This window comes from Oryx dammah, unplaced genomic scaffold, assembly GCF_014754425.2.
Source record: "Oryx dammah isolate SB20612 unplaced genomic scaffold, SCBI_Odam_1.1 HiC_scaffold_10, whole genome shotgun sequence".
NCBI classification, from domain to species: domain Eukaryota; kingdom Metazoa; phylum Chordata; class Mammalia; order Artiodactyla; family Bovidae; genus Oryx; species Oryx dammah.
Genome location: NW_024070194.1, coordinates 81137307 through 81150595, shown reverse-complemented (window position 1 = coordinate 81150595; position 13289 = coordinate 81137307). Strand labels below are relative to the sequence as shown.

The 13289-nt window shown below is 40.6% G+C and overlaps 1 protein-coding gene across 2 annotated transcripts in view; it reads left to right on the top strand.

Annotated features, from left to right (window-relative positions):
• Positions 1-13289, top strand: part of PLCB1 (phospholipase C beta 1) — an 858386-nt gene that overhangs the window by 676411 nt on the left and 168686 nt on the right. For both annotated transcript variants that reach the window (XM_040248321.1, XM_040248322.1), the window contains exons 15-17: positions 7261-7328; positions 9703-9799; positions 12094-12178. In XM_040248321.1, coding sequence (XP_040104255.1) covers positions 7261-7328; positions 9703-9799; positions 12094-12178 — 250 coding nt within the window. The remainder of the gene's footprint in view (positions 1-7260; positions 7329-9702; positions 9800-12093; positions 12179-13289) is intronic.

Below are 13289 nucleotides of genomic sequence, written 5' to 3'. Positions count from 1 at the left end.
ATCCGTATTGTCCAGAACTCTTTTAAAATGTAAATGGTAAGTTACTTGAATTATCTACCAGAGCTATTAGAGGATGTTTCAGTTCAGTTCAGTCACTCAGTCATGTCCGACTCTTTGTGACCCCATGAATCGCAGCACGCCAGGCCTCCCTGTCCATCACCAACTCCCGGAGTTCACTTAGACTCACGTTCATTGAGTCAGTGATGCCATCCAGCCATCTCATCCTCCGTCGTTTCCTTCTCTTCCTGCCCCCAATCCCTCCCAGCATCAGAGTCTTTTCCAATGAGGCAACACTTTGCATGAGGTGGCAAAAGTACTGGAGTTTCAGCTTTAGCATCATTCCTTCCAGAGAAATCCCAGGGCTGATCTCCTTCAGAATGGACTGGTTGGATCTCCTTGCAGTCCAAGGGACCCTCAAGAGTCTTCTCCAACACCACAGTTCAAAAGCATCAATTCTTGGGCGCTCAGCCTTCTTCACAGTCCAACTCTCACATCCATACATGACCACTAGAAAAACCATAGCCTTGTCTAGACAGACCTTAGTCGGCAAAGTAATGTCTCTGCCTTTGAATATGCTATCTAGGTTGGTCATAATTTTCTTCCAAGGAGTAAGCGTCTTTTAATTTCATGGCTTCAGTCACCATCTGCAGCCCAAAAAAGAAAGTCTGACACTGTTTCCACTGTTTCCCCATCTATTCCCCATGAAGTGATGGGATCAGATGCTGTGATCTTCGTTTTCTGAATGTTGAGCTTTAGGCCAACTTTTTCACTCTTCACTTTCACTTTCATCAAGAGGCTTTTTAGTTCCTTCCTCTTCACTTTCTGCCATAAGGGTGGTGTCATCTGCATATCTGAGGTTATTGATATTTTTCCCGGCAATCTTGATTCTAGCTGGTGCGTCTTCTATCCCAGTGTTTCTCATGATGTACTCTGCATCTAAGTTAAATAAGCAGGGTAACAATATACAGCCTTGACATACTCCTTTTCCTATTTGGAACCAGTCTGTTGTTTCATGTCCAGTTCTAACTGTTGCTTCCTGACCTGCATCCAGGTTTCTCAAGAGGCAGGTCAGGTGATCTGGTATTCCCATCTCTTTCAGAATTTTCCACATTTTATTGTGATCCACACAATCAAAGGCTTTGGCATACTCAATAAAGCAGAAATAGATGTTGTACGGGAACTCTCTAACTTTTTCAATGATCCAGCAGATGTTGGCAATTTGATCTCTGGTTCCTCTGCCTTTTCTAAAACCAGCTTGAACATCTGGAAGTTCATAGTTCACGTATTGCTGAAGCCTGGCTTGGAGAATTTTGAGCATTACTTTACTAGCATGTGAGATGAGTGCAATTATGCTATAGTTTGAGCATTCTTTGACATTGCCTTTGTTTGGGATTGGAATGAAAACTGACCTTTTCCAGTCCTGTGGCCACTGCTGAGTTTTCCAAATTTGCTGGCATATTGAGTGCAGCACTTTCACAGCATCATCTTTCAGGATTTGAAAGAGCTCAACTGGAATGCCATCACCTCCACTAGCTTTGTTCGTAGTGATGCTTTCTAAGGGCCACTTGACTTCACATTCCAGAATGTCCGGCTCTAGGTGAGTGATCACACTATCATAATTATCTTGGTCATGAAGATCTTTTTTGTACAGTTCTTCTGTGTATTCCTGCCACCTCTTCTTAATATCTTCTGCTTCTGTTAGGTCCATACCATTTCTGTCCTTTATTGTGCCCATCTTTGCATGAAATGTTCCCTTTGTATCTCTAATTTTCTTGAAGAGATCTCTAGTCTTTCCCATCCTGTTGTTTTCCTCTATTTCTTTGCATTGATCGCTGAGGAAGGCTTTCTTATCTCTTCTTGCTATTCTCTGGAACTCTGCATTCAGATGCTTATATCTTTCCTTCCTTTTCTCCTTTGCTTTTTGCTTCTCTTCTTTTCACAGCTATTTGTAAGGCCTCCCCAGACAGCCATTTTGCTTTTTTGCATTTCTTTCCCATGGGGATGGTGTTGATCCCTGTCTCCTGTACAATGTCATGAACCTCATTCCATAGTTCATCAGGCACTCTATCTAACAGCTCTAGTCCCTTAAATCTATTTCTCACTTCCACTGTATAATCATAAGGGATTTGATTTAGGTCATACCTGAATGGTCTAGTGGTTTTCCCTACTTTCTTCAATTTGAATCTGAATTTGGCAATAAGGAGCTATGATCTGAGCCACAGTCAGCTATCAGTCTTGTTTTTGTTGACTGTATAGAGCTTCTCCATCTTTGGCTGCAAAGAATATAATCAATCTGATTTCAGTGTTGACCATTTGGTGATGTCCATGTGTAGAATCTTTTCTTGTGTTGTTGTAAGAGGGTGTTTGCTATCACCAGTGCATTTTCTTGGCAAAACTCTATTAGTCTTTGCCCTGCTTCATTCTGTACTCCAAGGCCACATTTGCCTGTTACTCCAGGTGTTTCTTGACTTCCTACTTTTGCATTGTTCCAGTCTCCTGGAATGCAAAAGGACATCTTTTTTGGGTGTTAGTTCTAAAAGGTCTTGTAGGTCTTCATAGAACCATTCAACTTCAGCTTCTTCAGCGTTACTGGTTGGGGCATAGACTTGGATTACTGTGATATTGAATGGTTTGCCTTGGAAACGAACAGAGATCATTCTGTCGTTTTTGAGATTGCATCCAAGTACTGCATTTCAGACTCTTTTGTTGACCATGATGGCTACTCCATTTCTTCTAAGGGAATCCTGCCCACAGTAGTAGATATAATGGTCATCTGAGTTAAATTCACCCATTCCAATCCATTTTAGTTCACTGATTCCTAGAATGTTGATGTTTACTCTTGCCATCTCCTGTTTGACCACTTCCAATTTGCCTTGATTCATGGACATAACTTTCCAGGTTCTTATGCAATATTGCTCTTTACACCATTGGACCTTGCATCTATCACCAGTCACATCCACAACTTGGTATTGTTTTTGCTTTGGCTCCATCCCTTCATTCTTTCTGGAGTTATTTCTTCACTGATCTCCAGTAGCATATTGGGCACCTACTGACCTGGGGAGTTCCTCTTTCAGTATCCTATCATTTTGCCTTTTCATACTGTTCATGGGGTTCTCAAGGCAAGAATACTGAAGTGGTTTGCCATTCCCTTCTCCAGTGGACCACATTGTGTCAGACCTCTCCACCAGGACCCGCCCATCTTGAGTGGCCCCACAGGCATGGCTTAGTTTGAGTTAGACCAGGCTGTGGTCCTAGTGTGATTAGATTGACTAGTTTTCTGTGATTATGGTTTCAGTGTGTCTGCCGTCTGATGCCCTCTTGCAACACCTACCGTCTTACTTGGGTTTTTCTTACCTTGGACGTGGGGTATCTCTTCACGGCTGCTCTAGCAAAGCGCAGCCGCAGCTCCTTACCTTGGACAAGGGGTATCTCCTCACCGACGCCCCTTCTGACGTTGAACGTGGAATAGCTCCTGGGCCCTCCTGCGCCTGCGCAGCCACCGCTTCTTGGATGTGGGGTTGCTCCTCCTGGCCGCGGCCCCTGGCCTCAGGGTCGGGTAGCTCCTTCTGGCCACCGCCCCTGGCCTCGGACATAGGGTAGCTCCTCTCCGCTGCTCCTGCACTCTCGCAGCCTGGCACTCTCGACCGCTGCCCCTGACCTCAGCCGTGGGGTAGCTCCTCCCGGCCGCGCCCGCCACCTCAGACATGAGGGGTGTGGGTGGCTGGGACGGCGCACCTAGCTTGCCTGAGAGGAGCTACCCCACATCCGAGGCCAGGGGCAGAAGCCAGGAGGACCCCATGCCTGAGGGTCAGCGGCTGGGAGGAGCTACCCCGCGTCCGAAATGATGTTTAGTATCATTTATTTTCATATTAGATTTAAGTTGAAATAGACTTTTGTGATTGATGAAAAAAGAATTCAAAGCGGTCACCCATTTCCTTTGAATTATTTGTCATTTAGTCTAAGTTCTTTTCCAGTTCTAGTCAGTATCTTGGCAGTCTGAAAAGATCTGAAGTGATGGCTTTATGAAGATCTCCTGATTGGAGGCTGAATATGTGAAGCAAACTTTAAGCTTGAATCTAGAAAGTTCAATAAAAAATTAGCTAACATTGGGACAGTGGCTTTGGAAAAGTATTTGGCAGCATCTACAGAAGCTAAACCGAACAGATGCATATGAAGCCCCTGTACCCCAGAGAATTCTATTCCTAGGTATATAGCCAACAGAATTGCATGTAGATGTTCACCAAGAAGTATGGGCAAGAACTGCTTAAAGCAACACTATTCAGAATAGCACATCAACAGATAAATACATTGTGCAATATTCACCTCATGGAATAATGTGTAGCAGTCTTCAGTGCACGCAACAACATAGATGACTCTCATTTAGAAATATAATGTTGAGGAAAAGAAGTCAAATGCAAAAGTAAGTATCCACGGTCTGATCCCATTTATATTAAGTACAAAAATGCCAGAACTAACCAGGACTTTTAGAGGTCAAGAGAGAGTTACTCCTGGTGAAGAGGTGACTGGAAGGAACCCAAGGAGGCTTCTGAAAACTGGTTATATTTTGTTTGCTGATCTGGGTACCATTGCTGTACACAAGTGGTATGCATACTTCTCTGTATATCTATCATATGTCAATTAAAAGATTTAAAAATAAAATTAAAAATTAAAATATAAACTCTAAGTAAATCAGAAAAAAAAAGATTCATCAAGAGCCTGATTTATCTTTTCTTCTATTTTTCCATCATAGTTACCAATTACTTTTATTGTTTACATTAAAATCCTTGTCCACAGATATGTAATTCCTAGAAAGATTTTTTTTGGTAGTTTTTAAAAGTGTGTTTAAAACATAACTGCACAATTCTGATTCTTTTTTCAAAATAACTTCTATTCTCAGTGAGAATGTTCTTTTTGAAGTTTTGGAAAGCAAGTCACTGACAGGCCACCGATTTCCCAGCACAATTCTATCCTTTGAGTAAACCAAGTAAACCAAGTCTTCCCTTGTGTGTGGGAGCTTGTTGTTTTACCATCTGCCTTCGCCAGTTCTCTCCCTCTTATTAACTGGATGCATAAGAAAAATGACAATTTTTATAGGTGATGAACATTATTGCTTAATTCAGAGAAAGAGCCCCAATCTGTTAGTAATTCAGTGGATTTCCTAAACTAGCCCCATTCTCTGTTGTGCAATATTTATTTATCGTGATGGAAATTTTTTGACATTTATATATGTAAGTAGGCCCCTGAATAAAGACTGCTACTAATTTGCCATTTGGCTTGTCGATGTGCTCAGTATTGGGAAATCAAGTAACTTGAAAAATGGAATATTTCTTATGCCAAAGCTAATCTAGTTTTCTTAGTACCTATTGGTGAGATCTTCCCCCAAGAGATCCAGCCCTTTGCCTGTACACTTGTTTAAAGAACTAGAATAATTTATTATTATTATGCAACAGGAGTTCTTCAAGTTCCCTCCAAAATCTAAGGGAGAAACCAGGTCCCTGCTCATAGAGTAAAGGATGACAAATTCTTTCTTTCCCACATAAATCAGAGAGTGGCATGATTATTTGAAATTCTGGTGTGTTGTACCATGAAGCACACTTAAATTACTCAATAAAAAGAACCTCCTCTTTAATTTAAAAAAAAAAAAAAGTGGTTACCAAAACTTGAGACAATTATTTGACTGTAAGAAATTTTGCATCAACCTCTTAAAAGAATGTATCTCTATAGAATAAGCAGTGTTTTCTATTCAAAGTGGAATTGATTCACCCTTATTAACTAACACAATATTAGCTTCATAAAACAGTTATATGTGGCTTTCTTTAACAAACAAGCCATAAATAATAAACCATGTTGGTCCCAGACAACATTTTCCTCTAAAGATTATTTCATGAATATTTTGCCCACTGCTCTCGTTGTCAGCCAAATGAAAACATTAATAAGCTTCTTGGAGGCAGTGGCAGTGCCGTTTACAGAGCCCGAGCAGGGGAGTTAATTTATAGATGGCAGGAAGGGGAGGTACTGGCCCATGTAAGCTGCCTCGTTGTTGAGCCAAGATTGCCATCTACTGGGTTTATTATGCTATTGCACCGTCTGGACACTGAAAGTCAAATCAAACAATTTAGAAGTATGCTTTTCGTTACTTTTTACTTGAAAATCTTGTTATGTAACTGATATCACTGGGTCTAACTGAATGCCAGAGCTGTGAAGAACAAACCGCTGCATCCCAGTATGACTCTTTAAGTATGTCATCATGATTAAGGATGTAAACATCCACCTAAACTTTGGAGAGAAAAACAGTCTAGTGAAATGCCAGCATATTGGCTAAATATGAAACTGCATGAGATCTGATTGAGGGAGATTCCCATGCATAATTATTTAAGATTCACCCATTTTAGTCCGCCCTTTTAAATAGAATATGCCATTTGTAAAGGTACATCCACTGTTTAGCCGACAGTTCATGCCTGTGTGCCTGCTAAGTTGATTCTGTCATGTCGACTTCTTGCAACCCCATGGACTGTAGCCCGCCAGGTTCCTCTGGCCGCGGGATCCTCCAGGCAAGAATACTAGACTCGGTTGCCATGCCCTCCTCCAGGGATCTTCCCACCCGAGGGAATCAAGCCTGCATCTCACGTCTCCTGCATTGGCAGGCAGGTTCTTTACAACTAATGCCACCTGGGAAGCCCTTAGACAACAGTGCCTCCATCAAATAAGCCTGCAGGCAAATCACAGGATACAGTCAGTACCTTACAGTCCTGGAGAATCAGGTTGCTGCTATAGCCCCTGTTCCTGTCCCAGCTCTTGACCTCTACTTCCACTTCCAGGAGGTCCTCTCTGGCCAAGGTCACTGAGCACTGGCCAGGAACCACATGAAGAGTTAGGGCTGAGAAGAAAAGGGAAAGATGGAAAAGTGATTGTTTATCTGTTTTAGGTCATAGAGACCCTGAAAGAGGATGTATACATCAGGATAGGATATGTGTACTAGAGAGAGCTAACTGTAAAAGATGCCATGTGCTTTGCAAAACATAGATAAAAATGCTAAGACAAGCATCTTTTATAGAGTTTGGAAATTTCACACATCAAATTTAGAAAAGAAAAATTCAAACCCAGTATAATGCTTTGTAATTAGTAAAATTTAAATATGCAAAAGGATAATTTTAGTGAAAGGCCAACTTGCAAGGAAATGTTTGGTAGATATACATGTCACATGTGCTTCAAACCTGTAATTGCTTGTTTACGTCATGACTTGTTATTAAAATTTGACAGGAGAAGCTGATACAGAGAGTGACGACGATGACGACGACGATGACTGTAAAAAGTCTTCGATGGATGAGGTAGGTTTCTAGGGCTCGACTTCTGGTCAGAGATGTTTCTCCAACTTGCCTTTCCAGTCTGCTCACTCTGCATGTGGTTCCGGTCACCGTCTGCCATCTAGTGGTAAAAATAGTTTAAACCTGAAAATACAAAATTGATCACTAAACCAAGTATTGTGTTAAGCACAGTTCTCTCTAAGGAACAGTTTTGCTGAGGCTGCCTTTCATCAAATGTAGTATCTTGAGGATGAATTCAAAATTTGTGATCTCCATCTTCCCACTTCAGTTTTTGAGGCAGTTAAATGGATGTCTTGGTCCAAAGTCCAGAGAAGACATGAGGTTTGGAAAAATGTTTGTAAACTTGACATTAATTTCCTCGTGATGATTTTGACCTTTGTTTGGCTGCCTGGCTTGTAGGATCTTAGTTTCCTGACCAAGGATTGAATCCAAGCCCCAACAGGAGAAGCCTGGGGTCTAACCCCTGGACCTTCATGAAATTCCCCATTCTTATAATTTTTGAACCACCAGAGATTTCTACTGAATATTTATATATATTTAATATTTGGAAGTTCAAGATTCCCCAAATAACTCAGAAACATTAATTGCACAGACTCTAGAAGAAAATCAAGGATAGGTCAATTGACATTTTAAAACATTTAGCAGGAGTCCTGTTCAAAAAATGTATACCGAATCTGCTTTCAGATATATTGAAAAGTATGTCTCAGTAATTGTATCTTTACAATTTAATTAATAAAGATAAATAACAAATAATAAGCTGTTCTGACATGGAGTTCTTCCTCTTATAATTATTTCTTTTAATGTAGTCTAAATTCTTAATTATATTTTCCCCACTAAATTTCAACTTAATACCCAGAAGAAAAACTATTACAAAGTAGCTTTTCCTGAGGATTATTTCAATTGTGTAAACTTTTTATCAGTAACTTTTGATCATTTTAAAACTATCTTACTAATTGTATAACCATTTACAATGGATATTTCCTAATTAACATTTAATCTTAATCTTGCTACAGAAGTTTTCAAAAGAAACCTTGTCTCCCTTGTATTCTGCCTTCTAAAAGTGGGAGAAAATGTTAAATCAGCCCACAGAGGTCTGCCCATCTCATACTGCATGTAGGCTTTCTTCTTTATAAAAAGCTTCATCAAAGTGGTATTTATATAATAGCTAATATTAGCTAAAGTAACATGAGGCTTTAATATGCCAGGTACTGTTCTGAGCTCTTTCACTTAAGTTAACACACTTAATAACCACAAGAACTCTATTTGTTATTGAGACTCGTTTTTTCCTGATTTTATAGGTGAGCAAACTGAGGCACAGAGCAGTTAGGTAACTTGCCCCAGACTGGCTCTAGAACCTGAGCTCCTGACCTTCTATGTATTGTTGTCTAGTCTCTAAGTCGTGTCTGACTCTTTGTGGCCCCACCAGGCTCTTCTGTCCATGGGATTTCCCAGGCAAGAATACTGGAATGGGTTGCCATTTCCTTCTCCAAGGGATCTTCCCAACCCAGGGATCGAACCTGTCTTCTCCCACACTGCAGCCGGATTCTTTACCACTGAGCCAGCGGGAAAGATGCATTGTGCTGCTTGCTTAATCGGCGCCCAGGAGCTAGGAAGGGAGGCCGAGCAGAAAGGTTCTAAAGAAAAGCAATATTTGTTTGTCCACCCCAACCCACTTTCACTGGCGACCCTTTTCAATAACAGTTTTCCATTCATCCAGTGGTCACCTACGTGCTCATTTTCGTGTTGTATGATGACTTCTTTTTTAACTATTTTACTGATTTACCTGCCTGTGTCAGGTCTTAGCTGTGGCCCGCAGGATCTTGGTTGTGTCAGAGGGACTGTTCCCTGGCAGCACACAGACTTTCTAGTTGCAATCCAGGAGCTCCAGAGTGAGCAGGCTTCAGTAGTTGCGGGGCGCGGGCACAGTGACCCCCCCCCAACCCGGCATGTCTTGTCCAATGAATTCTCGATATACTAACTTCAGACATCACCTGCAGACTCCCTGCTTTGACAGATGGGACACAGCTCGAGGCTTCTTCGACTTTGCTGTGCGTTTGGGTCACCTTAGTACATTACAGATCCTGGTTCAGGAGGGTTGGGCGGCTGCTCTCCTGCGAGCTTTCGGGTGGTCCTGATGCTGCTGGCACTGGGTGCTCGGGGAGCCACCCAGAGACCTTCCTCCTCCCACCCCTCACCGTGTAATGTGAGGTGCTTCTTTTCCTTCCTCCTCTGATCCATTTTCTGTGGACAATAACTGTTTTCAGAAAAGGAGTGATCCTTTTCTGCCCTCATGGGTCATTTGATCATTGCCCTGGGAAAACAACCCTCACTAACATAATACTGACTCTGGGCACATTGCTTTTACTCCTGCTTCCAGGGGACCGCAGGGAGCGAGGCCATGGCCACAGAAGAGATGTCTAATCTGGTGAACTATATCCAGCCAGTCAAGTTCGAGTCGTTTGAAATTTCAAAAAGTAAGTTTGCCCTGGAGAAAAACCCCTGGTGTAGTATATAATGAGTATATTATACCCACAGGATAATTAGACCAAAAAAAATCACCCTTATTAGAACTATTCTATGAAGCTTTTAATATATGTGTATCTTTACTATCTGATTTTTATATATCTAAATAAACATACATGGTAAGTAGCTTCATCATGTCCAACTTTTTGAGACCCTATGGACTATAGCCCACCAGGCTCTTTTGTCCATGAGATTCTCCAGGCAAGAATACTGGAATGGGTTGCCGTGCCCTTCTCCAGGCGATCTTTCTGACCCAGGGATCAAACCAGAGTCTCTTAAGTCTCCTGCATTGGCAGGCAGGTTCTTTACCACTAGGGCCCCCTGGGAAGCCCCAGATATACATAAGTATATGTATTATATATATCTATATAACCATATGAGAACATACTCCATATTTTCCCCAAATTCTTAATAGACCTACAGGCTGTACATGATTATCTAAAAGACACCTGATCAGAGTACAGTTAATTGAGGATTTTACATTGTTTTTCATTCGTGACCACACAGGGCAATTATATAAATGACAGTGTTGAAATAAACTACTTAGCCATCCTTTAAAAGGAAGCAGAGACTTGATCGATCCTGAGAAATAGAAATGGAACCAAATCAATTGACCCACATTTCATTTGTTCAGCCTATGTTTTATATACTTAGGGGAATATATAATTAACATCACTTGATGTTTTACTTCATCTGACAACCCATCCATATTGGATGCAAGAGAAAGGAGCCCTTTTATCAAAGTGCTCAGTCATATCTGACTCTTTTTGCGACCCCATGGACTGTAGTCCACCGGGCTCCTCTGTTCAGTGAGTTCTCCAGGCAAGAATAGTGAAGTGGGTAGCCATTCCCTTCTCCAGGGATCGAACTGGGGTCTCTTGCATTGCAGGCAGATTCTTTACTGTCTGACTTACCAGGGAAGCCTAACTTTCAATAAGTTTTAGACATAAAAATTTCAACAGTTTGTTTGATGTTATAATTACTAGTCTTCTTACCACAAGCCATGAAACATCCCATAAAGTAGTTATTTTTATATTACTATGACTGTCTTTGGCTGTTAAATGTTTGCTTAATTCATGATTCAAAAGCTCCCAGACAAGTAGCCAAACTGGGAAGGAGCTGGTACATTTAGGCCCTTAAGAACCTCATAACAACAGCAGCAGCCAAAGATTTACAAACAAGTACTTTCTCCTTGTATTTTACACCATTTTCTCACTTTTTTCAAAAGAATACTGCACATAGTTTACAAAGAACCTATTAAAGTGACTTAATTTTAATTAACAGCTGTGCTTAAAATAGTCATGTGAAAGTAGAATTTTGATGGACCAAAATAAGAGAAGCAAGCGTTTCCTTTAGAGCTGACTAAATTGGGGAAGGTGAAGAGGCAGAGAAAGGAGGAATGTGGGAATGACTAGGAAGAAAAATGAGGCTTTAATTCTGGAAAATGGGCATCAAAGAGGGAACAATGCCTGACGGTAACTCGGTTTAAATCATTGAGCTCCAAGTGACATGTCTTTATATGTAGCATTGTGATTTCTAGTTGGAAAGAGGTCAGAGAAGCTGTTTGGCTCTTTGCCTTTCTAAACTAAGATAACTTCTTTTGGTTTCTCTCACTCTAATTGGAAGCTTGACTTCTGGTTTCAAGATGTTGCTCCGTGTCCAAGAATATTGAGACCTTCTAGGATATTCACCTCTGTGGCCCCTGACATGTAATCTGAAAATGAGGCCATCCAACTGGAAAATATTCAAGGATACTTCTGCTTTAAAATAACAAAATTCTAAGGTCACGTTAGTTCTTTCAACCAGAAGGGTACCTACAAGCTTGAGGTGATGACAATGTGGGTATAGTCAAGTGGAGATAATCAACATCTGGCAGGAATGTCCATGTGGTCGTGGTCTGTATTGTTAATTATCAGTGATGGCTTCAAGAAACCAATCTAAATGGATTTAGAACAAAAGGTCCTTCCTCTTTTGACAGATCAGCTTGCCTAGCCACACTCTCCACATCTAAAATTCATCTTCTAACACTGAGGCCACCGTGTCCATAACTTGTACAACACCTAACCAGGTAGCAAATATTAGAAGACACAAATAAGACTGAAAATTAAAATTAAAGCAAAATTAAATATAAAAGTTATTTGCGGGTCTTTGCCCTCAGTTTCATGGGACATTTGCCTACCTCTTATATGCTATTATTTATAACACTGAATTTTATTTCTCACTTTTTTTGCTGTCGTTAACACAGAAAGAAATAGAAGCTTCGAGATGTCTTCCTTTGTGGAAACCAAAGGTCTTGAGCAACTTACAAAGTCTCCGGTGGAATTTGTAGAGTATCCTTGATTTGACGGACGTGTGCTGAATTGACATTAATGAAGTCTTATGCTATTGGTTTAATTTTTGTCTTTAATAAGGAAAAGGTGCATGAAATGGCTAAAGTCATTGGGAGTGATAAATAGTTTCAGGTTTCATATGCAGTGGTGAAAGGGATAGTCTGGCCCGTGGAAGAGAGCTGGCCTTGGAGTAAAGGACGATTTCAAGGTTACCTTCACAATATCACGCTCTTTATCCCTTGGCAATTCCGTTTTCTCACCTGTAAACAAAAATGATGATACCAGCTTTGTTGCTTGCTGTTTGGGCTAGGGATCACATATGTAAAATGTGTGTGTGTACAAAATGTGTGTGTGTACTTTATACATACATAAAATATGATGTGTGTAAAGTATATATTATATAGATAATAGAGACACCTTTCTGGTGTCTCACATGCTTACATGTAATAGACATCCAATTGGAAAATAGTTGGGATGATGATAATACATATTACTAATAATATATAATATATATAATAAATATATAATGGCTTTGTTGAGACTCCTGACAACAATTTTTTATTTTATTCCTGAATTAAAATAAAATGGCATAAACATTAGAATTTTTTCATAAAATTAATATTAAATGTCCTAGTTATATAAAAGAAAAAATATCATCTTTAAAGTTCATTAACAATAGGAAAGGAAACAGAGGTAAACTCCATAAACAAAGTGCCGATAGACATACTCATTAGCAATCAATAAGTACTAACTACGTGATAGCCCTTTGTTATGTCTTAATGTAATCCTCACAACAGCCCTATGATGTAGGAATCCTATATCTTTTATAGATGAAGACACTGAGGCACAGAAAAGGGAAATAACTTGTCCTGAATCATACAGCTAACAAGTTTCAGAATTAAATTTCAGACCCTCTTTGGCCTAAGTCCCCTGTCAAGCCCAGAACCTGAGCTAACCTCTGCCAAACTTGGTAATTGTGTGTGTGTGTGTGTGTGTGTGTGTGTGTGTGCATGCTCAGTTGCTCAGTTGTGTCTGACTCTTTGCAATCCCATGGACTGTAGCCTGTCAGACTCCTCTGTCCATGGGCTTTTCCAGGCAAGAACACTGGAGC